At 36.8% G+C, this 23,820-nt stretch overlaps 5 protein-coding genes across 8 annotated transcripts in view; 4 read left to right on the top strand and 1 right to left on the bottom strand.

Moving 5' to 3' along the window:
• Positions 1-6,929, top strand: part of tesk2 (testis associated actin remodelling kinase 2) — a 29,371-nt gene extending 22,442 nt beyond the window's left edge. For all 3 annotated transcript variants that reach the window (XM_084120026.1, XM_084120025.1, XM_084120027.1), the window contains 5 exons: positions 1,122-1,206; positions 1,308-1,391; positions 1,507-1,593; positions 1,980-2,121; positions 4,935-6,929. In XM_084120026.1, the coding sequence (XP_083976152.1) occupies positions 1,122-1,206; positions 1,308-1,391; positions 1,507-1,593; positions 1,980-2,121; positions 4,935-5,842 (1,306 nt within the window). In that variant the 3' untranslated portion in view covers positions 5,843-6,929. The remainder of the gene's footprint in view (positions 1-1,121; positions 1,207-1,307; positions 1,392-1,506; positions 1,594-1,979; positions 2,122-4,934) is intronic.
• A 178-nt stretch (positions 6,930-7,107) lies between these two features.
• toe1 (target of EGR1, exonuclease) lies at positions 7,108-10,729 on the bottom strand. Its single transcript, XM_084120028.1, has 7 exons — positions 10,206-10,729; positions 10,060-10,100; positions 9,874-9,970; positions 9,631-9,789; positions 9,281-9,540; positions 9,030-9,192; positions 7,108-7,808 (listed from the first exon to the last, which is right to left on the bottom strand). The coding sequence occupies exons 1-7, from the start codon at positions 10,317-10,319 to the stop codon at positions 7,179-7,181; spliced, it is 1,464 nt and encodes a 487-aa protein (XP_083976154.1). The 5' UTR covers positions 10,320-10,729; the 3' UTR covers positions 7,108-7,178.
• A 700-nt stretch (positions 10,730-11,429) lies between these two features.
• LOC311087168 (uncharacterized protein) lies at positions 11,430-14,721 on the top strand. Its single transcript, XM_084120441.1, has 4 exons — positions 11,430-11,871; positions 11,986-12,139; positions 12,787-12,959; positions 13,049-14,721. Exons 1-4 carry the CDS (start codon positions 11,722-11,724, stop codon positions 13,421-13,423), a joined length of 852 nt encoding a protein of 283 aa, XP_083976567.1. The 5' UTR covers positions 11,430-11,721; the 3' UTR covers positions 13,424-14,721.
• An 808-nt stretch (positions 14,722-15,529) lies between these two features.
• selenop2 (selenoprotein P2) lies at positions 15,530-17,942 on the top strand. The gene is made up of 5 exons (XM_084119132.1): positions 15,530-15,704; positions 15,845-16,093; positions 16,654-16,866; positions 17,053-17,161; positions 17,237-17,942. Exons 2-5 carry the CDS (start codon positions 15,876-15,878, stop codon positions 17,528-17,530), a joined length of 834 nt encoding a protein of 277 aa, XP_083975258.1. The 5' UTR covers positions 15,530-15,704; positions 15,845-15,875; the 3' UTR covers positions 17,531-17,942.
• Positions 17,943-19,186: 1,244 nt separating this feature from the next.
• elovl8a (ELOVL fatty acid elongase 8a) lies at positions 19,187-22,799 on the top strand. 2 transcript variants are annotated; one of them, XM_084119046.1, is made up of 8 exons: positions 19,187-19,319; positions 19,489-19,555; positions 19,830-20,017; positions 20,177-20,257; positions 20,381-20,437; positions 20,539-20,653; positions 22,353-22,480; positions 22,569-22,799. In XM_084119046.1, the coding sequence occupies exons 1-8, from the start codon at positions 19,317-19,319 to the stop codon at positions 22,734-22,736; spliced, it is 807 nt and encodes a 268-aa protein (XP_083975172.1). In that variant the 5' UTR covers positions 19,187-19,316; the 3' UTR covers positions 22,737-22,799. The 2 variants fall into 2 exon arrangements, with proteins under 2 accessions (XP_083975172.1, XP_083975171.1); XM_084119045.1 differs by lacking the exon at positions 19,187-19,319 and having other exon boundaries at positions 19,338-19,555.
• The last annotated feature ends 1,021 nt before the right edge of the window (positions 22,800-23,820 follow it).

The following is a 23,820-nucleotide window of genomic DNA, read 5'->3' as shown; positions in this document are numbered from 1 at the left end:
CTAATTATAGCAGCAGCTATGATTAATATGGCTTTTACCCCATATAAAAGAGTAAAGTGGGCATCCTTCTGTTTTGCTATGATTAATATGGCAATCTGAAAGGAAGCAATGGTGAGACGCAAGCAATGCGGACAGGGGATCTAATTTGGAAGGAACATACCGTCCAAATCCAACTTTAAAGAGAGCTAATAATACCAAAGCGGTTCAAGACCCTTTCTTTCCCATGACCTCCTCACCACTAGTATATATATATTTTTAAATCGAATAGTTGGTTGGTTGCCTGAACAACTATTCAATTAATCCCTTTTATTTGATTAAACTGGAAGCTCTGTATAATTAGACCAGTTTCAGGGTTACATTTTTAAAATTTGCACCATCTTAAAGGGTTAGTTCACCTAAAAATGAAAAAGCTGTTATCAATTTTTCAAATGTCATTTCATCAGACATTCATCTTCGAAACGAAGATATTTTAATGAAACCTGAGAGGTTTCTGTTCCTTCATTGAAAGTCTACTCAACCAACAAAGACACGATCACATTATATGATGAACACATTTATTTCAGATTTATTCACATAAACATAAATTAATGGACATGCATAGAGAACATCAAAAATGCATAAACATGTTTGCGCTTTAGCAAGAACCAATGATGTTTGTTCTCATGTGTCAAGCCTAAATTATCATCTAATTCCTATAACGCAATCATGTCTTAAATGAAGATATGTTTTAAGCGCAATCTTTCTTTGTGTTTCGAAAGATGAACTAAAGTCTTATGGGTTTGAAATGACGTGAGGGAGTATGACCACTTTTTTTTGGGATGCTCAATAAACATGCAAGACAGTTCTGACAGCTAAAGTTCTATTTAAAGCACTGCCGCTAAAAATATTGAATCTTTAAACATATAATTGAAAAATTAGAAACTAGTCAAAGCTTTTTCTGTAGTCATGTTGTTGATCAACTAGTTACCCCTTCTCAATCCAGCACAAAGCATTGCTTTCTCAACTGAACTTACAGGTGCCATTGAAGTCATTGTAAGTGCTTAAGTGTCTGTATTTATATAATGTGTGAAAGCATTTTAACATGTCAGCGTTTTGACCAGACCACTATTCTGTGTGTTCAGTTTTGAGGGGGAGAAGCTGTCTGTGGTGGGATCCCCATTTTGGATGGCTCCAGAAGTGTTAAGAGACGAGCCGTATAACGAGAAGGTTAGATTCTCGGCTGCAGTCAGCACTCAGAACTATCACAAAGCTTGTTTCATGCCAGCATCTATCAGGACACATAATCGTTTCTCTGTATTCATTTCTAGGCTGATGTATTTTCATATGGCATTATTTTGTGTGAGATCATTGCAAGGATACAGGCTGATCCCGACTACTTGCCGCGCACTGAAGTGAGTCCACAGCAGCAGTAATTCACTGTTATAAACCTCTACAATAAATGTTTTGGAGATAATTTTTTTTACTATTTGTATTTATGACATTCACCCGCTCGTGTGCTCCTTGCAGAACTTTGGCCTGGATTACCATGCCTTCCAGCACATGGTTGGAGATTGTCCCCCTGACTTCCTTCAGCTCGCCTTCAACTGTTGCAATGTGAGAGTTTCTCTTTAAAAGAATCATTCATGTATTGGTAGTTCTTTTTAGGGTGCACCAAATAATTGATCTATATTCTTACCACATACTGTATTTTTATTTCTTTTCTTTTTTTCCCTATAGTTTTATCATGTAAACTACTGTTCAAAAGTTTGGGGTCAGTAAAAAATTAGTTTGAAACATTAAAGCATTTTATCAACCCAAAACTTTAGAATGGTAGTGTACGTAATGTAATAATATTTCATATCAATTTATCAACAGACAAGCAACTACAACATGAAACTGCCCCACTGTAATATCTGATATTAGAAGTGAGAACATGGAGCTCCTCCAGATTTAGATGCTGATGCTTTTTTATGTTCTTGTTGCCTCCACATATATCCCAGATGGATCCAAAGCTCAGGCCCTCATTCCCAGATTTAGTAAAGAGGTTGGAAGAAATCCAGATACAGCTGAAAGCTGATGACTCTGAGAGGGAGAGGATGCTTCTAACTGCTGGAGAGGTTGAGAAAAAAAACATGCCTAAAGGTGCGTGTTTATTCATGCAAACGCATTTATTTCACTACTGATATTTATTTGACTAACCTGCAAATTGCCGATATGATCATGAACTTCTGGTGTCCATTCCATATTATTTTATTCACTTTCTGGCACCAAACTTAAAGCTTTGATGTGCTTTGAATGCATCTTTGATGAGAGTTGCTTTGACAGAGGGCTAGTACATCCTGTCGCCCGCTGAGGCTTTGCTCATACTATCCAACACTCTCTTTCCATGTAGTATCGCAGGGCCAATGAGTTCTAAGAACACGGAGACTAGAAAACGAACAGGATTGGAGACAGTAACATTGTCTGTCTATGAGCTTTATGGATTGGATGTTCTTTCCTTATGGGAATTACTTACAATGCACAGCTTTTTCTTTTTCTGTCTTTGCTTTGCAATCTCAGAGTCTAGTTTCCAGTGCTAGTTCATATCCTGAACAAACAAGGAATAATTCACAAAACAGTGTGTGGCTAGAAGAGATTACAGGCTCATTGAAAGTTTCAGATAGATTACCATTCTAGTCAGATATAGATATATATTTATATATACATTTATATTTATAGTAAGAAATGAATACTTGTATTCAGCAATGAAGCATTACATTGATAAACATTAACAGTAAAGACAATGTTACAAAAGATTTCTATTTCAAATCAATGCTTTTCTTTTTACTTTGTATTCATGAAGAATCCTGAAGAAAAAAAATGTATCACTGTTTCCACAAAAATATTAAGCACTGTTTTCAACATTGACAATAATAAGAAATGTTTCTTGAGCAGCAAATCAGTATATTATAATGATTTTTGAAGGATCATGTGACACTGAAGACTGGAGTAATGATTCTGAAAATTCAGCTTTGCCATCACAGGGATAAATTAAAGTTTTAAATATATTAAAATACAAAATTTGTATTTTAAAATTGTAATAATATTTCAAAATATTACTGTTTCACTAGTTTTTGGTCAAATAAATGCAGCTTTGACTTGCATAAAAAAAAAATCCTTACCTTTCAAACCTTTAAACTGCCAACACTGTATTCTGTTTCTTAAATGTTTTAATGAATATAGGCAGAGTTTGTATTCCATGTACTTATTTTCCAGTGCACTGTATTTTGAGTTTTGATATTTTAAACCTGATTCATGCTATTTGCTTTGCAGATTTTGTCACCCCCTAGTGTTCAAGATTATTCCCTTAAAGCTTGTGTGTGTGTGTGGGTTCTGTTTGGTGACTAGCAGAAATAATATATATCAAGAATCAATATATATCAGTATATTAGTTAATGCATTTGGTATCATCATGAACTAACAATGAACACTTGTTTTTAAAGCATTTATTAATATACACAAACTTACAGACTCCAAACTTTTGAAAGGTATTTTAATAAGTATTATTATTTTTTTGCTCACTAAGGTTGCATTTATTTGATCAAAAATACAGTAAAACTGTAATATTGTGAAATATTATTGCAATTTAAAATAACTTTTTTTTAAAACATATTTTAAAGTAATTTATTCCTGTGAAGGTAAAGCTGAATTCTCAGCAGCCATTACTCCAGTCTTGTCACATGATCATTCAGAAATTATTCTAGTATGCTGATTTGGTGCTCAAGAAACATTTCTTGCTATTATTTTATTAGATATTAATGTTGAAAAACTGTCTTGCTGCTTAAAGATATACTATGTAAATTGTGGCCCTCTGGTGGTTAAACAAAGCATTTTGTAGGAGAATATTGTTTTGTTTTGCTTCGGCTTTACGTGATTGTGCGGATGAATATGGCTATCCTACTGCTCAGAAAACATTCAGCCAGTTTAGATAGAAAGTATCTTATGCTGACTAGCTGAAGACGTTACTGTAGCTATACCCATTAATAGATACGGTACTTCCTTAAATTCCAGCACAGCGCTACAACAACCATAATGAAATGGCCCTTCACAATAGATAATGCTTTACAATGAACTCTGTTAGAGAACTACATATGGTAATTTATCTGTTCAATAAAATACCTTACTCACCTTTGAGTAATAAACGCCATCTCCGCTTCGCTTCTTGCCTTCTCTGAAAAGCCAAGCAAATGTTGATTCACATTTTATTACGAGCTCTGTCGCATTCTCTTTTTGAAGGCAGAAGCTCCTTATTTCAGCTTTTTTTTCTTTTCTTTTTTAAATGGGAGATTTAGCTGCTCCATGTCAACCTTTCTCTCTCGTTGTGATGCTCGACCAATGCTACTCCCACATCCGGGGCAATTTTTCTCTATTTACGGATTTAACAAGACACCCACGGGCGAGTGACAAGTACGCAATTTCATGCGAAAAGCATCCCGCTTGGTCTTAAATATAAACACTTATAACGGGCTTAAAATAGTGAATCGGAGAAAGACAAAAACACATTTTGGAAGAAGGATTGATGGTGTATTGATTTCAGGATTCTTTGAATAGCAAGTTTAAAAGAATAGCATTTATTTGAAGTGCAAATTCTTTTGTAATAAATAAAAGTGTCTTTACTGTCAATTTAATGCATCCTTGCTGAAAAGTATTAATAACTTCTAAAAAACAACAACAAAAAAAAAATTTAAATTAAAAAAAAAATCTTGCTGTCCCCAAACATTTGTATGGTTGTGAAGGTTAATTAAGATATTAAAATGTATTAGTATACATAGAAATTACTATTAACAATGAACAATACTTTTACAACAATTATTTTTACCTAATGCACTGCCTAATGTTAACATATAGAATCTCACTGTAAAGTGTTATCATAGAAACACTCTAATGTGGTCTCACCTCTCTTATTGTTGTTCTAGGTCCAGGTGAAAAGGGTATAAAGAGGTTAAATCCTCTTGCTTTTCAGGACGACAAGATCCCACCCAAGTCCCCCCGTCCACGTCGCAACATCTGGCTTTCCCGCAGTCAGTCCGACATTTTCTCTCGTAAACCCCCCCGCAAAGTGAACGTCCAGGACCCTTACTACAACCCAGGACCTAGGGGCTTAACGCACGGGCTACCGAAAGTCAACCCTTTCAGTGCCAGAGAGGACTTAAAAGGTGGCAAGATCAAGTTTTATGACATGCCCAGCAAGTCGGTCTTCTCGCTCATGTTTGATTTGCACGCACCTCACGGCAGTCAAAGCTCATACCAGCCTCAACCCAACATCAGCACTGGTGCCTCTGGCAACAACTGCTCCACCTCCTGGACGGAGCCCTGGCAGCTGCCCGGTCGGCAGTGTCGTTCGCTCCCTGTCTCTCCCTGGCTGTCCCACTCAGAAGTCTTATTCTCATCTCACACCATGTCCAGGAGTGAGGCCGGACAGCTCAGCGGTGAAAACCCCCAAAAGACGCTCAGCAGCTGGGCTAAGAAGTACGCTGTAACAGAGATCCCTCCATTCAAGCCGCAAGCCAACAAAGAGGAGGAAGTGGGGGCGGCAGAGGACTGGTCTTCTCGTGTACCCTCTGATGGAGGAGAAGCAGAGGCCATGGACTGCTCTAGTAGCAGAGGAAGCCCTGCGGATGATAAAGACACTGTCCTCAGCCAGATGCACAACGGTGGCTTCTGCGAGGACATGGAGGCTGAAGAACAGGATGGCATGATGATCTCCAACAAGAACTCGCTCACGCTAAGCATGTCTGTGGAGCCTGAGGAACTCTGTCCGATAGTCCTCACAGCCTGCAAAGCCTCGTCTTCTGGAGGCCACATCTCCAGATGTGATATCTAGATAGTGTAGAAAGGAGTTTGTTCACGCAAACAGAGATTATATGCATTCAATATTTAATACGATAATACATTGTATATGTTGTTCCTTTAAGGGAAGGAAACCCTTGTAACTTAAGCTAAAAGGGGACTGAAGATGGGAGCAGGAAACAGGTGTGAAACACTGATCCGGTCCATGCGTTAGAAGTTAGCCATCACACTATGAAGAACTCAAACTGGGAGATACAATGGACGGCACTTCACACAGGGCTAATGATGAGACACGTTCTGTTTTTCTGTATCATACATGCTATATTGGTTGCACCACATGAGTTACCACAAAGGTTTTTTAAAGTTTGTCCACAAACTGTATCCAATGTATATTTAAGTGAGCAGCTTTGGCCATTTCAATGTGTTTCTAATTTTTTTCATAAGTTAATGAAAGGTGATTTGAGTCTTTTTGCACTGCGTGGGCCTGGCAAAAAATCCGCAGCAAACATTCCATGTCGTCTCGCATCTTAAAAAGCTCCCGTTTCTATCCTGTGCTAATGGTGTGTGCCATGGTAATTTCAGGACAAGGACAATTTTCACACTTTGACCTCTCAGGTCTTCAAAAAAAAAAAGTCCATGTCTGTATCTACTTAAAATCGTAATTGCACTTGAAATAAGTTAATGGTTTGAACTTTTTTTTAATCTGTTATTTGTCACTACATTTCTATGCAATAAATTTAACCAAGGCATGATAGTTTTATAGAGAGGATTTATTTTGATATTTATAAGGAGAAAAAAATTATTTTACTATGTCGTCTTTGTCCGTGAACTGTTTAAACTGTGTTGTTGTTGTTGTTTATATGATCTGATGAATAGATTTCTGTACATGTTGAAAATGGTCAGTTTTTGCTAGTTTATTCTTAACTCTATTTTTCTGTTTTCTCAGTCCTGACTGTTTTCTCAACACTTTTAGATTGTAGATTTGTAAATGAATGAGAAAAAGATGTATATTTCTACCAAAGACAGATCAGGACTTATTTTCCCCATTTATATGGCTTTAATTGTTTAAATGCATGTGTGTATTCCCATTTGTTTAAAATAAATTCAAAATATCTTATTGATTTTTGTATTGTGGCTTTGCTCAATGTACTATTGTTCATTAACCTTGTTGCAGACCTAAACCATCATCATCCATACTTTAATGGCTTCTTCAAAATGCCTATCAAGTCTAGCACACTTAACAATAGTTTAAATGTACATTAAATCAGACAGGAGAAAACAGGCATTATAAGGACAGGAAACCATAGGAAAACTTAGATTTTATTTGTCCAAAAATGTACATAAATTGAAATCTTAAAAATTAAAGTGTTCTATGCATTTCCTCCAGCTTTTACAGCAGTGCTTTTCCCCCAGACATAGTCCATCTTGTGCACATGAGCCTTTGAAGACTTTGAGAAGGTGCTTTTAACTACATGTAGAGGAACAGACTTGCCACTGAGGAACAGCTTATTGAGACATGTAGGAACGAGAGGAGCAGTGCTGGATTCCTCTGTGTTTTTTGTCAGATTTCTGGCATAAGCAAAAATATAGCCAGTCATGAAAGCGTCAAATCCTGCTCGGTGAGTTCCTCCTTCGACTTTCTTCTGTTTTGGTCTATCAGGAGCTTCGGCGGGTGCTTCTGGCTGAGATTCCTCATTTCCATTCTTGCTGGCTGTTTCCCCAGGTTCAATCACATGCGTGGCATCTGTTGGCTCAGCTCTCGTGGTCTCCTCCTGATGTTCAGACATGGGCACTGCCTGGTCCAGCTCAGCTCCTTCAAAGTGCGATCTTTTCCCCTGTGGGGAACTGCATGACTCAGAGGCCCCTTTAGAATCTTTCTTTTTGTTCTTGCGCTTCCTCTTCTTCCTCTTGTCTTCTTTGATCTTCTCATCTTGCTGGATTATAAGGTCTGTGTCATGTGACATGGTGCACTGAGAGCCATTAGGACACCATCCATAAGCCTAGCAGTAGAGCAGAGCAGAAAACATTAGCAATGTCATATACAATTTCAGGAATACAATGATGAAGGGGGTGAGCTTAAGTGAAACCTCATTACTTTATTTAAATATCCATATGCCTTCACACATGCTCTTTTTTTAACATGAAAATGAAGGCTTCAAAGTAGGAAAATAAAAAAGAAACAGACAGCTCTTATTCAAACAGAACAGATAGAGGAATGACGGAAATGTAATCTGGAATTATTTCACACTAAAGGCAAAAGTAAATGCGACACTTGATCATATTCTGTAAACAATACCAAACATCATTAAATGATAAATAAAAACATTTGTCTCGTTTTATCCTCAGGAAAAAGTACAATAACAGAGGTATCAATACTGACAATAAAAAGATACCATTAAAGAAATGTTGGTCACACTTTATTTTAAGGTGTACTTGTTACAGTGTAATTATACAAATAAGTGCTGAGTAATATTAATTAACATGTACATGGGTTTAGGGTTAGTTACATGTAATTATGCATAATTTACTGTTATTATTAGAGTAAGTACATGTAAGATGTGCAACAGGGACACTGTATGGCCCCGTTTACACCTGGTATTAAGATGCGTTTTGGTCGATCGGATCACAAGTATACGAGGGAGACATACCCGTTTACACCTGGTGCTCTTGTGTCCAATTTTAACCACTTCTGTCCTGATTTCTTTGAGGGGAGGGTCCATGTATGGTTGTTTTTTTTTCAGATCTTTCGATCTAATAAACAAAATTAGCTTGCGCAATTTACATATGAACGTGCCCGGAGACAACGGAAAATCATACAGAGAGCAGCAACTTTCATTTCTGCTGTGATCCGCAAGACCGATTTATTCCTATGATGGCAAAGCTGAATTTTCAGCAGCGATTCTTCCAGTCTTTAATGACGCATGATCAGAAATGTTTAAATTATTCTAATATACTGTTTTTGTGTAAAGCTATGTTGTCGTGTTATGTTGAAAACTGCTGTACAGGTTAATATTTTTGTGGAAAACATACTACTTTATTCTTTGATTCATAGAAACAAAGCAATTTATAAAAAGAAACAGCATTTATATAAACCATTTATTTTAGTCACTGTTGATCAATTTAATGTTGAATTTCTTTTTCAAAAAAAAAAAAAAGAACCTCTTACTGACTCCAAACTTTTGAGCGGTAGTATATAACCCCAATGAATTTGAGGAACTCACAGAGAACTGAACACAGATGTTGAGGGCTCCATCCTGATTCTGGTTGTCCAAGCAAGGCCTGTAGTCGATGTAGCTCTCCATGTTGCCTGTATATTTACAAAACTCTAGGAACACACGACTCCCATTACCACCGCCTTCAATGTCTCTGCTATTTAGCAGCTTACTGTGGAGGAAAAGAAATACCTTAAAGTTTAGGAACTGAACAGACATGTACATTTTTTACTTTTGGCATATTGAGGTATTACACATACCACTTCTTATAGGCATATTCCAGGTATGAGGCTGTAAGCCGCAGCTCATACTCTGTTGCATACTTAGTGTCATAGATGCCTGAGGGAAACATCTGGGACAGATCGGCAGTGAAGGTGCCCAGTCGCTCAGGTAAATGGGCATAGAAACACTGGTACAAGAAGACCATGTCTATCAGCCCATTATGGACCACCAAGGGCTTGTTGGCCCGAAGCAGTTCTAAGAACAAGGACCGCATGTTTACCCCATGGGCATCACCTTCCTAAAAGAAGCACAAAACACCTACTTAAGCCTCTAAACCTGAAACCTATACATCTTGATGAAACATTCTATCTTACAAGTTCATACTCACTTTATCATTACCCTTATGATAAGAAATGCCTTCAGCATATTGTTTGTTGAAGTCAAATCCATGTTGCACAAGGAACTTCACTGACTGAGGTTCAATGATGTATTCCTCTGAGCAAAGCAAGGTTAGATTGTAAATCTGGACCAGGTATGTGCTGTCAGCCTAGAAACAGGAAAAGCACAGGAATCAATGCAATGTCCGTTTACGCATTCAGAGGGAAAATGTATGTTAATCAAAGATCCTTACTTTGTTGTCAAGCTCTTTATAACAAGCAAACCCCAATGAAAGTATCGAACGTGTGCGGGCTGCATGGCATATGGCTTTGTATCTGTCTTCAATGGATCTTTAAAGGCAAAAAACATTACTTTTGTAATTACCACTTCCCCGGTCATTTATGATACTTGATAATAATATTTTAATCACACAACATACTCAGCCAGAAGAGCTTTCCTTGATCCAAGACCGCTCAGTTCCTAAAAGAGACCACATCCATGAATCATCTTGCTCCATTCTGGTATTAAACACATTCATTTTCTCATTCGGTTCAGTTTCTCAATAGAGAATGCGTTTTATCTCACCGTATCAATGGCGATGAATGAAGATGTTTTAATGGCTAACACCATTGCTGCCCATAACTCCTTAAAATTGTTTCCCTGCACATCTATTACAGGGACTATCATTGAGGATGACATTTTAAGTGCACTGGATGAATTAACTAATACCACACATCTGCTGAAGACAGAGATTTTCTTAATGGTCTTTACAAACTAACGTACCTCTCTAATCAAAGTCAACAAGTGAGAGCTCTACGTCACCGTTGTTATATATTTACGTAAAACAAAATGATGATGCCGTCAAAGCAGATAATGTAGACGTGCATAAAATGTCATTTCGGAGAGCAACAAAACATAATCGAATATATCTATAATGTGCCTGGTAGAATTATAATAATTGCTTGGCTTTCGCGTTTCTCCGACTGTTCCAAAATGTATTAGGCTACTCTAAACGTCAAATTCGTAAATGTGTTCCTATAACTTTCATAAGTTCAATCGCCAGTGTGACATGTGAGTGTGTATATTTTCTTTCCGGTTGGAGTTTCTTCTACGTTTTATGACGGATGGCGTAATATGCGTGTTCACCACCTACTGGACTGAAGTGTGAAGCATTGCTTTTTGAATAAAAAAATAAAGTATTATTACTATTAATCACTTTAAAACAGTTCACAAACATTCACAAGTAAAGAATAACGCCAACTTTTTTTCTTTCTTTTTTTAAGTAAAAAAAACTTTTTTACTGTAAATCCTTGAGAATTTCAAAACCAAAAAGTGGAAGATTATTTAGCTTATTGAAGAAATGTAAATTATCAGTAGACCTAAGCTATTACTAATTTTATTTTATTTATTTTCTATTATTATTATTATTATCTCTTTCTCATTTTATATAGGCGTAGTTGTGCTCTGTTTTAGGAACCTTATGGTTTTGTATTGCCTTTTTGTAATTGTTAACTGCCATTTAAAAAAAACATAACGCAAAAGTCATAATATTACCTTCTGTAACCCTAATACTTTAAAACATTAGTACCTTTCAAACACGTGAACATAAAATAAACTTATGAAAACAATTAAAAAATGTTTAAAGCTTTTTAAATTTATGTAACAGCTCACGTGTTATCTTTTTTGTTTTCTTTTTGTTCGTTGTATCGCATTCTCTGAACTGTTAAATTGTGCATAAAAACTATTTACATTATGTGCATTTTCTAAATGTGAACGAATTTCATACAGGCAAAACTAAAGTCAACTCTCACATCATACGTCATCATGTCGCCTACCGGCGCCATTTTGGCTCAAACAAACTCTGCATTTCACTTACTAGTAAAATATTTTCGTTTTAAGTAATCGTATTTTCTACTCAATACATTAAAGAGACCGCCCGTAAAGTCATTCCTTACGTCTGCTAAAACAACTGCTATCTCTTTTTCTGACGTCTAACGTATATTTAATAATACACCTGCTAAGTCCTCTGCTAGCAAACCGCTACGTGTCATTGTTGTTTTGGCCAGATGGTAAGTTAAACATTTCGCGAACATAAATAAAAATGGGTGGATGCTCCGCTCCAAACTGCTCGAACTCTACAACTATTGGAAAGCAGCTCTTTCGCTTTCCGAAAGACCCCGTGCGCATGAGAAAGTGGCTTGTAAACTGTCGGCGTGATTTTGTACCAACTCCCTGCTCCAGACTGTGCCAGGCAAGTGAAAAGCATGCGAGTATTCAATTCTGCAGAAGAAAACAATGAAGTCATTCTTCTGGCATCCTCTTGGTATATCTATATTCTTGCCATAAAGCTTTATTTCCGTGACAGGACCACTTTGAGGAAAGCCAGTTTGAGGAGATCGCCAGATCACCAGCAGGGGGAAGGAAACTCAAACCAAACGCAATCCCCACACTGTTCAATGTACCCGACCCTCCCTCTCCTGTCACCCCTCAAGTAGCGTTACCTGTTAAAAATGAGCCAGGTAAAGTTTTTTGTATGGAGTCCCTAAAGGCACAATGTGATGGAAAAAATAGCTATTAGATGGGAGGAAAAATTATGTTTCAGTGCTATTGTGTAATAAACATTTTGCACTTGCCCACTTGTATTGCGTTTCCCAAAGAAACTTTGCATTCGCCCACAAAACTTTTGTGTTCTCTAGCAAAAGTCTTGCATTTCCCTGAGAAACTTTGCATTTGATCACAAAACATGTGCATTCTTTTTGCAAAAGTATTGCGTTCCCCCAAGATACTTTACCAAATAGTTGTTCCTCCCACTTCATATTATTTCCATTACAAAAAAGTTAAAAGTGAACGCAAAATTTCTCGGGGAACGCAAACGTTTTTTAAAACCATTGAAATATATACATTTCAATACAAAACAATACATTTTTTTGCACATCGCCATCTCTTATTATATTTCCTTCATATTTGAGCCATTTCCCTGAAAATTTAATTTGAAAATTCGGTGTGAACGCATCTGTAAGTATTTAAAAATAATTTTGTCATTTATTTGGTATCTGTAAAACTTTATACAGCACATCAGTAAGAATAGTGATGAAAATTAAATAAATAAAGAAATAAAACTTTTAGGTGATTTTGTGTAAATGAATGTATTATGTTGTTACTGTAGTGGAAAAGGACTTGAACATGGGGGATCATGGTTATGCCCGCCGACAGCCCCCTGTGGATTCAGAGGAGGATGGAGTTCAGGGGGCAGAGGAAGAGCGACCCTGTTCTCTCTGCCAGCATTATAAAAGCAAGCTAGAGCAGCAACAGCAGCACACAGTCAGACTACAGAGAGAGGTGACATTTTATTCTTATGAATCATAAGAACGAATCATAATCGATTGAAAACACTGGTAACATTTTGTCATTTCAATTTTTTTACACAGGCAGAGGAGATGAAGAAACGTCTTTACAAACTGAGTAAGATAGAAAAGGGGCTGCAGGTGTTCCTGTTTGAGGATCAGATTCGCGCCCTAACATTAGCCAAGCGTTCTCGGAGGGCAGTGTGGTCCCATGACACTTTACTGACAGCCCGAAAAATCCGCTGTGCTGTGGGGGTTAAAGGATACGAGTACCTCAGGGAACTGGGCTACCCCCTGCCTTCTTACAGGACGCTGTGCAATCGCCTGGAGCCCAAAATGATGGTGACCACGAGTATGCAGGACGAACTGGCAGAGCTCGGCCTGGGCATCATAACAGCGTGTGACAGTCCAGAGGGCAACGTCACGAGCGATGAAGGACTGATTGGTGTCATGACCTGAAACGGCACTAATGCTTGACTGTTAAACCAGCCAAAGGCGAAGCAACGGCAGGACTCACAGATGATGTTTGTTTACTGGTTTAAGTTATTTTGGGTTGTGGTTGTTGTTGCATTTTAAAACCATTTGCATAAATGACACAACAGTCTGGAGCCGATTCAATATTACACGTGTTCTTTTCTCTAAGAAAGAAATATGTCGGTCTTGCTGCATCTGTCTGTGTAGTTGCACTGCCTTGATGCAAATTTTGCACCTTTTATGCATATTGAGAAAATCTGTGTAAATTGTTGGTGGAATAATTTCAGCTGTTTACAGAAACATGAAATGTGCCCTGAAATCCAAATGTTATCACTCTGAACTTGATTTTTGCTGCTGAGACAAAGATATTGGAAAAGATCTGGGGAAATGTCAAAATTGTCAAAATATCTACTATAAATTGGTATATTGGTAGCGGTGCTATGTGTAAATCTGGTATATGATGTGTAGTGAAGGAGTTTAGCCGCTAAAAAGATTGCACATGTTTATAGACCCACCACACAAATCATGCAGCTGCCAAACTGAAAGTACTGTTCTGAATAATAAACTTCTGTCTGCAAACCAGAGTTTCTGGTTTTATCATATTAATTTAGTCAGAAACACCTTTGTGATGGGTCACTTGCCCTGTATAGATCAACTGTTTGTCTTAAAGGGATAGTTCACCCACAAATCTATATTTTTTGTATTTACTCACCCTCATGTTTTTTCAAACCTGTATGGACTTTCTTCTGCTGAACACAAAAAAAAGAAATGTTAAAGAATGTTAGTAACCAAACAGTTTTGGTTGCCATTGACATCCGTTTTATGACATTTCTCAAAGTATCTGATTTTGTGTTCCATAAAATAAAGTCACAGGTTTATTTTTTCGGTGGGCTATCCCTTTAAGAAAGTGTTTTACTGAGAAATTCAGAGAGCACATTATTAGGGATATTTGAGGAACATGTAGGGTTTAAAGCACTTTAAATAATACAACAATGGATATTTAGTACTAGGTGTTTTAACAGGTTTTTTTTGTTGTTGTTTGTGCTCATTTCTGTTCAGATATTTATACGTGTACTGAAGGTTGTTGCTCCGTGGATTAAAGCGTGTACTTTGTCCCAATCATTTCAAGGGTGAAACACTGCTGTTTGCCAAACTAAAATCAATTCCTCTGTCCATGAGATGGTGTAAGATCTTTCAAGAATGTTTTCTAAGGTGTCAATTTCAGATTGTTTACTTTTGTGTACATACAGCGAGGCCAGACATTAAAAAATGCCTCTGATTTATTTTCTCATTTATTTAGTGTGTGACTGACATCCCTGTGAATGTTCCTATGATTTTTAAGGGAAAGGTATGAGCAGACAAGTATATTCTCATAGATTTGAATAATATTCTTGCTAAATTACTTTTCAACAAAGCTATATAGTAATTGGTGACTGAAGGATCAATTGCATCATTTGAACAGGACAGTAAATTTACAGACATCATGTTTTTCACATGATGTGATCACTGAATGTTTAGCTCAAGCAAACAGTGGCACAAACTGGCAGAGTCTCAAATACAACACTCGTGAACTGGGGCCGGTTGCCTTGTGACCCACTAGCAGTAGTCAGGGGCAGTCAGTCTAAGTTTTCGTATCAACTTAGACTCGTCTATGTGAGTCTTAAAGAAAAAAAAGATGTCTAACTTGTCTTAGAGGTTTAAGCAACTGGCCCCTTGCCCTAAGATTTTAAGACACTCCAGTATTTACATTTCAATTTAAATCTTTCCTCATGTCAACTAAATTAACCAAGCGATCAGTCAAAGTATTGCTTCAGTGTTAAAATGGCTTTTGGACACTTTAGATGTATAGATTCAAAGGGTAAAAAACACACATGACTTATCCAAGAATATATGGCATGATTTCCCAACTTTCCTTAATCGTGTTTTGCAAAAGCATACAGAAAGCTGTAATCTTTTATCAAGTGATGTTATATATTATTCACCCATGGCAATATATGACACAACATTTGTTCTATATAAAATACACTGAAGATGTCACAAAAATGTTGTTTAGTTTGTTATCAGCAAGTGTGTATTTGTCTTAGATCACCCACACACATGAACGAAAACTTTGTAGTACACCAGTCCCCAGTCCCCTCTTTTACTGGTTTGTTCTGTTTGTTGAGGGGGAGGGTTTGTCCAGAAGATAACTTTAAAAGTGTGGACGGTCAACTTTTCCTCATCTCTGTATTTTCTGACTCGACGAGGCCAAGGGACAGAGCTTCAGGTTTGTGCAACTCTATGTCCTCCTGCCCGTTTTGCTTTTTTGCATACTATATGTGTATGGGATAAAATAAAGATGTGGAACTAATGACACATCAAAATAGTAGGCTATTTTAGGTTATTGATGATTGTGTTTGTTTGTAGCTGTTGCAGCGGGTGAAGTTCAGCAGGCGTGATGCAGGCTCTCTGGGCTCTGTGGTTGTCTGCTTTTCCAGCTCTTCTGGGAGCTTCACCACTGTTTGTGGAGAAAGAAAGCTCTGGCTCCAGAATCTGTAAGCCTGCCCCACAGTGGAAGATCGATGGCAAGACTCCGATGAAAGACCTTCTGGGAAATGTAGTCGTGGTGGCTCTTCTTAAAGCGAGCTGACACTTCTGTCTCACGCAGGCTGCCAGGTGAGAGTTTTTGTGCTGTGTCATTTTCTCATTCTATAAAGCGGTGTCTTTCAGTTAGAGATGTTGATTTTTAAAGAATTTTTTGTACAAATTTTAAACAAACAAGGTGCTAGAAAAAGACCCAATGACACTTTTTAATTTAAATGTAACAAATTTAACATTTTAAGATACAGTAATAAAATAGGTGACTTTTAATGCTCCATTCTGAAAAAGGATGATGATGCAATTATTACAGTTATATAATTAAGCAGTTTTATCTTTATCTTTTTTAATGAATCTATGGAATATATTAATATATATACAATATCTGAAAATTTTAATTAAAGCTATATATATATATATATATATATAAACTTTTATATACTTTGGAATTTGTATCAATTTAAAAATGATTAAAACTTATGTTTCACGCAAATGTATATAAGGGATACAACTGGAAGCCGTTTTGTTGACTGACCTTCCTCATTTAAAAGGACAGTTTTTTATAATGTCAGTGTTTTGTAAACAACATCTTGGTCAACTGAATCCTTGCTTGTGTTCTCCTCCTTTTGGTTGGGAAGGTTGGGAGACCTGCGTGACAAGCTGGTCCATGGCAAGCTGACTAACATATCATTCCTGGTCGTCAATGAGCAGGATTCGCAGTCCAGAGCCATGTACTGGGAGCTGAAGAGGAGGACGGCACAGGGCATCCCTGTGTACCAGCAGAGCCCACTGCAAAACAACGTCTGGGAGCTCTTGGAGGGAGACAAGGATGATTTCTTAGTGTATGACAGGTATGAACAAAACACTTCTGAATCCAGTACACACTATTATGACCAGTTTGACTAGTTTCCCTTTAGGGTCACATGGCTCTTTTAGTATTCGTATGCCAGTTCCCCAGAAGAATGAACATCTGAGATATTTTTCTCAAGTATTGTTTGTTGTTCATATTCATTCTTCTGTATTTCTTTTCTGTACAGATGTGGATATCTCACCTTCCACATTGTCCTGCCCTTCAGCTTTCTTCACTACCCTTACATAGAAGCGGCCATCAGGGCTACATACCACAAAAATATGTGCAACTGCTCAGTGAGTGACAATATTCAACAATATACAGCTTCAGAAAGTGCCATATTTATGAAATGTTTGCAAACTCTCTTTCAGCTAAATGCCAACTTCTCCATATCAGAAGGCACTGACAACCCCAAAAACAATACAGATGAGTCCACAGGAGAGAACAACCAGCAGGCTAACAATAGAGAACCTGTAACTGTTGAGCATCATCATCATCATCATCATCATCATCAACATGAGCATCATCATCAACATGAACATCATCATCATCATCACCATCATCATTCAAATAACAGAAACAGAACAGGTTATTCAGATGTGGCCAGCGAACCAAAAGAGCCAACCCAGCATTCTCATGATCATGAACATGAACATAGTCATTAAAACAGATTTTTTTTCAATAGCCTAATTGTTGAATTTTGATTTTTGAAGTTATAAAATTTTTTGTTTGTTTATTGTTTGTAAATATACAGAGCTGCTCTTGTGTCAGACCTTTATATCATTGACCTTAAAGGGGGATTTCAGTTGAATCTCATTGTTCTTAATGAAGTGTGCACTTTAAACCTGAGTCAGGGGTCTGCATACAGATGTTGAGCAAAGGAGTCATTAACACCATATCTGTTTTCCTCCTTCCTTTTAAGGAATATCTGATATTGCTTAACTAAAGAGTTTTCTTTGCTTATTATGTTAACTGCTTTGTATTTGTTAATATATTAGCTATAAGATATGTAATGCGAATGTGTTTGAGTGGTGTAAGAATATAAAAAGCTGTATAAAATTCATTTGCATCAGCATATCCTCCTGAGACCCAGCAATGGAGTTTTTTTCCTCTGTAGAGGTTTCTTTGAGACCATATAATACACAGTTTTAAGTCTGAATGTTCTGTAAAGAGCACAGTCTGGGCTTTTCAGAGATATCAAATGTTTGAAGGTAGGTTAACCACGACAACTCCCTCTCTTTGGTCAATGACTGACACCGACTGAATGATTAAATTCAGCCCTCTTATGGGAATATGATAATATTTTGTAATTATCATTCAAAACTGACTAATTTTCACATTGTTTGTTGTAAATTAGTGGGGTTTCAAATCAGAATATGACTTTCTATTATGAGACATGCATCAGTGTCATACATGAAGACAACTGTAGAGGACACCAGGACTTACAGCATGCTTATCAGGCATTTTAGGGAGACATAAGTAAAGGGAAGAAATTATATATCACTATGAAATATTATGAAAATGTTGCCAAGTTATTACTCTTGTTATAGCTACCTCTTTTTTCATTACATGTTGCCCAAAGAATATGCAAATTAGAGATAATTAATAGATACACTGTAGGAAACACCTTTTTTTTTTGGCAATGTCTACTGTGTAAAGTAAAATAGAATATCAAATCATTATCTAATATCTTTCACATCATAGTTGAGAATCTTAGTACAAACATTTGTGCATGTTTGGTTCAGGTGGAAGTTTCCTGGAGCTGTCGTCCTGAAAACCCTAATTTACATTAAACGCCTATATTAAATGCAGGCACTAGTATGCATAGCCTACAAAACGAAAAATGTAAACATTTTCTAAACATCTTTTTCCAACATTATTCTCCTATCTGTTTTTACAAGTTATAGAAAAAAAATAGCACCTTAAAATTGACTGGTAGCCTATAGGCTACCGTAATACGTGTACGTATTCACCCTATTTAGTTAAAATTATTAAATTTATTACAATTATTTAGGCCTATAGCCAAATTAAAAAGTTATTTGCAGGTTGCCACTTTATAAAACTAATTAAAAAACAATATTAGTCGCGTATTAATTACGCTTAATTTATAGTGTCTAAACACAAAATGGTGAAATGGCTACGGCACGCTGCTCAAAATAGCCGATGGTAACTTAGGCTAACTCTGTTAAAGAATAAAGTTATCCAGGGGATTTTGGTAATCCGTCTTGGGGAGGATGCCATGGTTAAACTCCTTAACTCATCCTTGAGCCTTAGATTTATGCTGAACGAGAGCTCTGTGTCGTTGACAACATCTCGTGTAACTTAAATAGCGATCATAATTGACATGGCAGTTAGTCCTGAAGTTACTCCCAACAACGAACTCTCGCGCTGTTCCTAAAGGCAACCGATAGATGGCGATGTTTAGGCATTACTGAATGAACATCAAGCGCAATGGTAAGCCGTTTACGCTTAATTCATTAATATAGCCTACCATTTCTCGGATAGGCCTATTATTGGTAGAGTGACTAAAATTAATTTTAGTTTGGTTTCGTTTGTTTGTTTTTTATTTTATTTTTACAATATGATTAACAGACACGTCTCATCTCCATTATTAATTGCTCAGGTGTCCGTATCACCGTCGACATGGCAAAGGCTCCAGATACTTTACCAATGGGTCCTAGACAACGGAGGTATTTTTTCAAGGAATTGCATGTCCATTCTTTTACTTTAAATATGCTCTTTGTTATTTTTCATACGACACAGGCTAATGAGCAGTGTATAACACACAAGTTGTAGGCTACAACAGTTATGTTTTACACAGTTACACCGACACCGGTGGGCCAGCCTACATTTGACTAATTGGTCCTGACGAAACCAGTATTAAAAAAAAACTTTTCTAAACTACTTTAACCACTATATAAGGAAGTTTAACGAGGTAATTATGCAATTCGTTCTTTCCCACAGACAAGAGGACAGATGGATGGCTATTGGTTTATTCTCCCCTGCCTGTCTGTGGCATCTTCCTCTGTTACCTTGTCATCATCCGGCTTGGCCCCAAACTGATGACTTACAGAGAACCAGTCAACATCAAGGCGATTCTTATTATTTACAATTTTTCCATGGTGTGCCTTTCCGCTTACATGTTTTATGAGGTATGCGCTAGTGAACTAAACACAGTCTGGAACTAACATAGGCCTATTTCCTATTCATTTATGAAATCTCATTCATTAATTTATTCATTCATTGTATAAATACATTCATATGTATTTATGTGTGTATAGCCTATGTATGTATGTTTGTTTTGCTTTTAGTTCACAGCATCATCTTGGTTGGCAAATTACAGCTTGCTGTGTCAGCCAGTGGACTACTCTGAAAACCCCCTTGCAATGCGGGTAAGCAAATTATTTTTATACATATAATTCGCATTTTTCCACACATCTGCAATTGTAGAATAAGAATTACCATTATTATAGTTATTGCCTTCCTTAATGCTGTGCAATTTTGATGCCATGTAGATGGCCAGAGTGTGCTGGTGGTTTTACTTCTCAAAAGTCATCGAACTTACTGATACTGTAAGTAAATTATCTAGTCCTTTGATATAAGATCACATTGTCTTATGAATGTCTTATGATGATGTTTTATTACATTAAGAAGTAAATGTCATTATCATCAGATGTTCTTCATTCTGAGGAAGAAGAACAATCAACTGACTTTTCTGCATGTGTATCATCACGGCACCATGATTTTCAACTGGTGGGCCGGGGTCAAGTATGTTGCGGGAGGACAGTGTAAGTGTTCTTACCTTGGAGTAAAACAGATTATTGTGTTTACATACAGCAGTCCACTTAGCACAATGCAACAATGTCATACTCTCAAACAAGACAATATACACGTTGTGTATACAGGTTGTGTTTAGTTTTAGAATAGAGGTGAATTTGACTCTTTAATCAGATTGTAAATCTAACTATTAGATTGCATTATTGTATAGCTGCAAAAGTCTGAGACAACATTTAAAATATAATTTAAACCTTGAAATAAACTTGTACAGAAGCTTCTATTGACGCCTAAGATGCTGATTGGATAATCTCAAATCATGCTGGAGAACATGATCTTGTTGTTTTGGAGTTCATTGAAGCAAATTCTGAAATTCATGTTAATTTTCACTCACAATTATGTTATGATTACACTATAATTTGTAATAAAAATATTAGAAGCATTTTTACTAGTGATCTGCTTTTGGACACCACTGTATTAATGTAATAAAAAACTTACTCAAAATCTTTAGTTCATCTCTCAAACCTAAGTATTTATGTCAATGAACATATCAGTGCCATCAGAATGAAAAGTCCTTGTGTCATTGTTCACAAACAAGATAGTCAAAATATGTTGTCAATAAAACACTGCACTCTGTTAGTATTACCTGATGTAAACTATGGCAACAGTTTGGATGACAGTTACTGTATTCAAATGTACAAAGCTGCACTTCTTCTTTATGCCGTATATCCATTTCAAAAGTATAAATTTACACACTATTGTATGTGAGTTATTGATTGAAAGAGACTGAATAGAATTCACAGTTACATTTTTACTAGTGGTCTGACAAAAAAAAAAAAAAAAAAATCCTTTCCAATATTATTGTGATATAGAAAAGAAAAAGAAATAGGGGCACAAAGGCGAAAATACAACATTAGAAAGGCAAACACAGGAAAGACCCCTTAGGCAGAACTTTGCTTTTGCATGCAGCACTGTATACTTGCCAATTGAAGGTTCTTGAGATGCAACTTTGAGCTATTTCAGTGAACTGGTTTCTCATTGGTTGATCTACATTCTCTTCATTAGTGAAAGTCAAGATTCACTTGCACAATTCATCAGTTCATGGCACATTTACAAAAAGTCTAATAGAAATGTGTAGAAAATATGCTTGACAGTTTATGACAACTAGATCAACCATTTTGCATTTAATGACTTGATGAACTATGACACAATGAACTAATGACTAGATGTTTTGAGGGGAAAGATTATTGCACATAACTATTTCATACATTTTGAGCAACATGGCATTAGCAACTGATAATGTAGGAAACCGCAGACAATTGTACATAATCAATTGCATTAATGTACCAAAGCAATCGCATCTTGTTCAAAAGAATGAGAAACTGCTTTTATGTTGTGCACAAGTGACTAGATGATGTGGAGGTTGAACAAGTAGTTTTGAGAATTTCATTTCTGATCTGAGAATGCACCAAAGCGACTGTGAAAAACTGTAAATGGACATCTATTGGGGTTGATTTAGTTGCAGTGTCACGCTGACACCACTAGGTGATATATTGCTCTAGAAATAGACGATGAAAGCATTCTGAAATGTGTGTGGTATTTTCTTGATGTTAGGCAACTGATAAAATGACAAATATCTTACAGATTTGTTTGCTATTACTTCAGGATGACAAGGCAGAGAATGATTTGCTAAAGATGTTCTCTCTTCCTCAGCATTCCTTATTGGCCTCATAAACTCGTTTGTGCATGTGGTGATGTATATGTACTATGGCCTGGCAGCACTGGGCCCCCAGATGCAGAAATACTTGTGGTGGAAACGCTACCTCACTTCCCTCCAGCTGGTGAGACTCTCATTATGATTTTTTAAGGAATAATGCCTTAATATGAAGGATCAGTCACTTTTGTGCCTCTGTCTATCTTTGTCCTCAGCTCCAGTTCTTTATTGTGACCATTCACACTGCGTTCAACCTCTATGCTGACTGTGACTTCCCTGACTCCATGAATATGGTGGTGTTCGGCTACGCCCTCAGCCTAATCGCTTTGTTCAGTAACTTTTATTATCAGAGCTACCTTTCCAAGAAGACAAAGATAATATGATTGCATGGAGATGGAACATACTTTGATTGTTTGAATAAAAATGTATCATCCATTGATCCCTCAGACTGAATGTGGCGACTGTATCTGTCTTCAGGACTGTGTAATCCTTCCTTTATCTCAGATCCATTTGTCTGTGTATTCTCCCCTCCTCCAAACTAGTCCATACAATCTCTACACCCCCATCCCCCTCTGGTCATTAGGGATTGAGACCCTGCAACGCTCTAGTGATCTGGCCAAATTGAAATAAACCCGAGTCCACCTTCTGCTCCTCACTCACTTATTTATCTAATCTCCCACTGTGACACTTCATTTGTTTTACCACTCATTGGTTCAGATCAACCAATCACAGTGTAGCTGGGGGGAGTGTCTTATTTAGGACGATGCCTTCTCTACTGCTGCCCTCTTCTATAGTACCATGTCTTAAGCCTATGCCTTTTTAAATATATGTTACCTCTAAAATCTATTGAGAAACATTTAACATAATATTTAATGTATTTACATTACTTACATTTATTACTAAAGATTCAAGATATGTCTTAATCTCCTACTGTCTGATAAGATAATGATAATGAGTGTGACTTTAAATTGAATTGGCCAAAGGAAGTTGAATCTAAAGTTACATTTCTTTGAATTTCAATCCATTATATTTTTACATATTAACATTTAAATCAAATTGTAATTATGCATTATATTTGCTATCTCAGTTCAAATGTGTGAAATGAATTGGAATTTAAAGGGCATTCTCAAATGAATTCTGAATGGCGCACAGCTTGCTTATTGCAGTGAAAACATTGATGGGAGCGAGAAGATTTCTCCTGAAAAATTGTTCCTGCCAGCTCTGAATAGCATGTGTAGGTCTACTCCAAAAATACTGGGCAGCACCCTGTCACCTGAGTGGCATGTGTCAAAACAGTGAAAATGTCCTTTCAGTGCAGGGGAAGGTAATGGCATGGAATTGCAGACTATTTTGCACTAGAACATTCTACTCCTGAGTAAAAGTAGATATTATAGACATATAAAATTGCAGCGCTCTTATAAATTACCTCTTAAAAGTAATGCAGTTTTAATATTTCTTCTAATGATA

Source organism: Abramis brama (assembly GCF_963993115.1).
Source record: "Abramis brama genome assembly, chromosome: 7".
Lineage (NCBI taxonomy): Eukaryota > Metazoa > Chordata > Actinopteri > Cypriniformes > Leuciscidae > Abramis > Abramis brama.
The sequence above is the reverse complement of the archived record's forward strand: the minus strand, read 5'-3'. Positions and strand labels throughout refer to the sequence as shown.

What these genes read in the sequence shown, in the direction of transcription:
- elovl8a (XM_084119045.1), top strand. Translation starts at nt 19,447, where the DNA reads ATGATTAACAGACACGTCTCATCTCCATTATTAATTGCTCAGGTGTCC. An exon ending in GTATGTTGCGGGAGGACAGT is followed by an intron (nt 20,654 to 22,352) that starts GTAAGTGTTCTT and finishes TCTCTTCCTCAG; the next exon opens with CATTCCTTATTGGCCTCATA. An exon ending in ACCTCACTTCCCTCCAGCTG is followed by an intron (nt 22,481 to 22,568) that starts GTGAGACTCTCA and finishes CTTTGTCCTCAG; the next exon opens with CTCCAGTTCTTTATTGTGAC.
- LOC311087168 (XM_084120441.1), top strand. Translation starts at nt 11,722, where the DNA reads ATGGGTGGATGCTCCGCTCCAAACTGCTCGAACTCTACAACTATTGGA. An exon ending in CCTGCTCCAGACTGTGCCAG is followed by an intron (nt 11,872 to 11,985) that starts GCAAGTGAAAAG and finishes TTTCCGTGACAG; the next exon opens with GACCACTTTGAGGAAAGCCA. An exon ending in CAGTCAGACTACAGAGAGAG is followed by an intron (nt 12,960 to 13,048) that starts GTGACATTTTAT and finishes TTTTTTACACAG; the next exon opens with GCAGAGGAGATGAAGAAACG.
- toe1 (XM_084120028.1), bottom strand. Translation starts at nt 10,319, where the DNA reads ATGTCATCCTCAATGATAGTCCCTGTAATAGATGTGCAGGGAAACAAT. An exon ending in ATCATAAGGGTAATGATAAA is followed by an intron (nt 9,541 to 9,630) that starts GTGAGTATGAAC and finishes TGCTTCTTTTAG; the next exon opens with GAAGGTGATGCCCATGGGGT. An exon ending in GAATATGCCTATAAGAAGTG is followed by an intron (nt 9,193 to 9,280) that starts GTATGTGTAATA and finishes TTTCCTCCACAG; the next exon opens with TAAGCTGCTAAATAGCAGAG.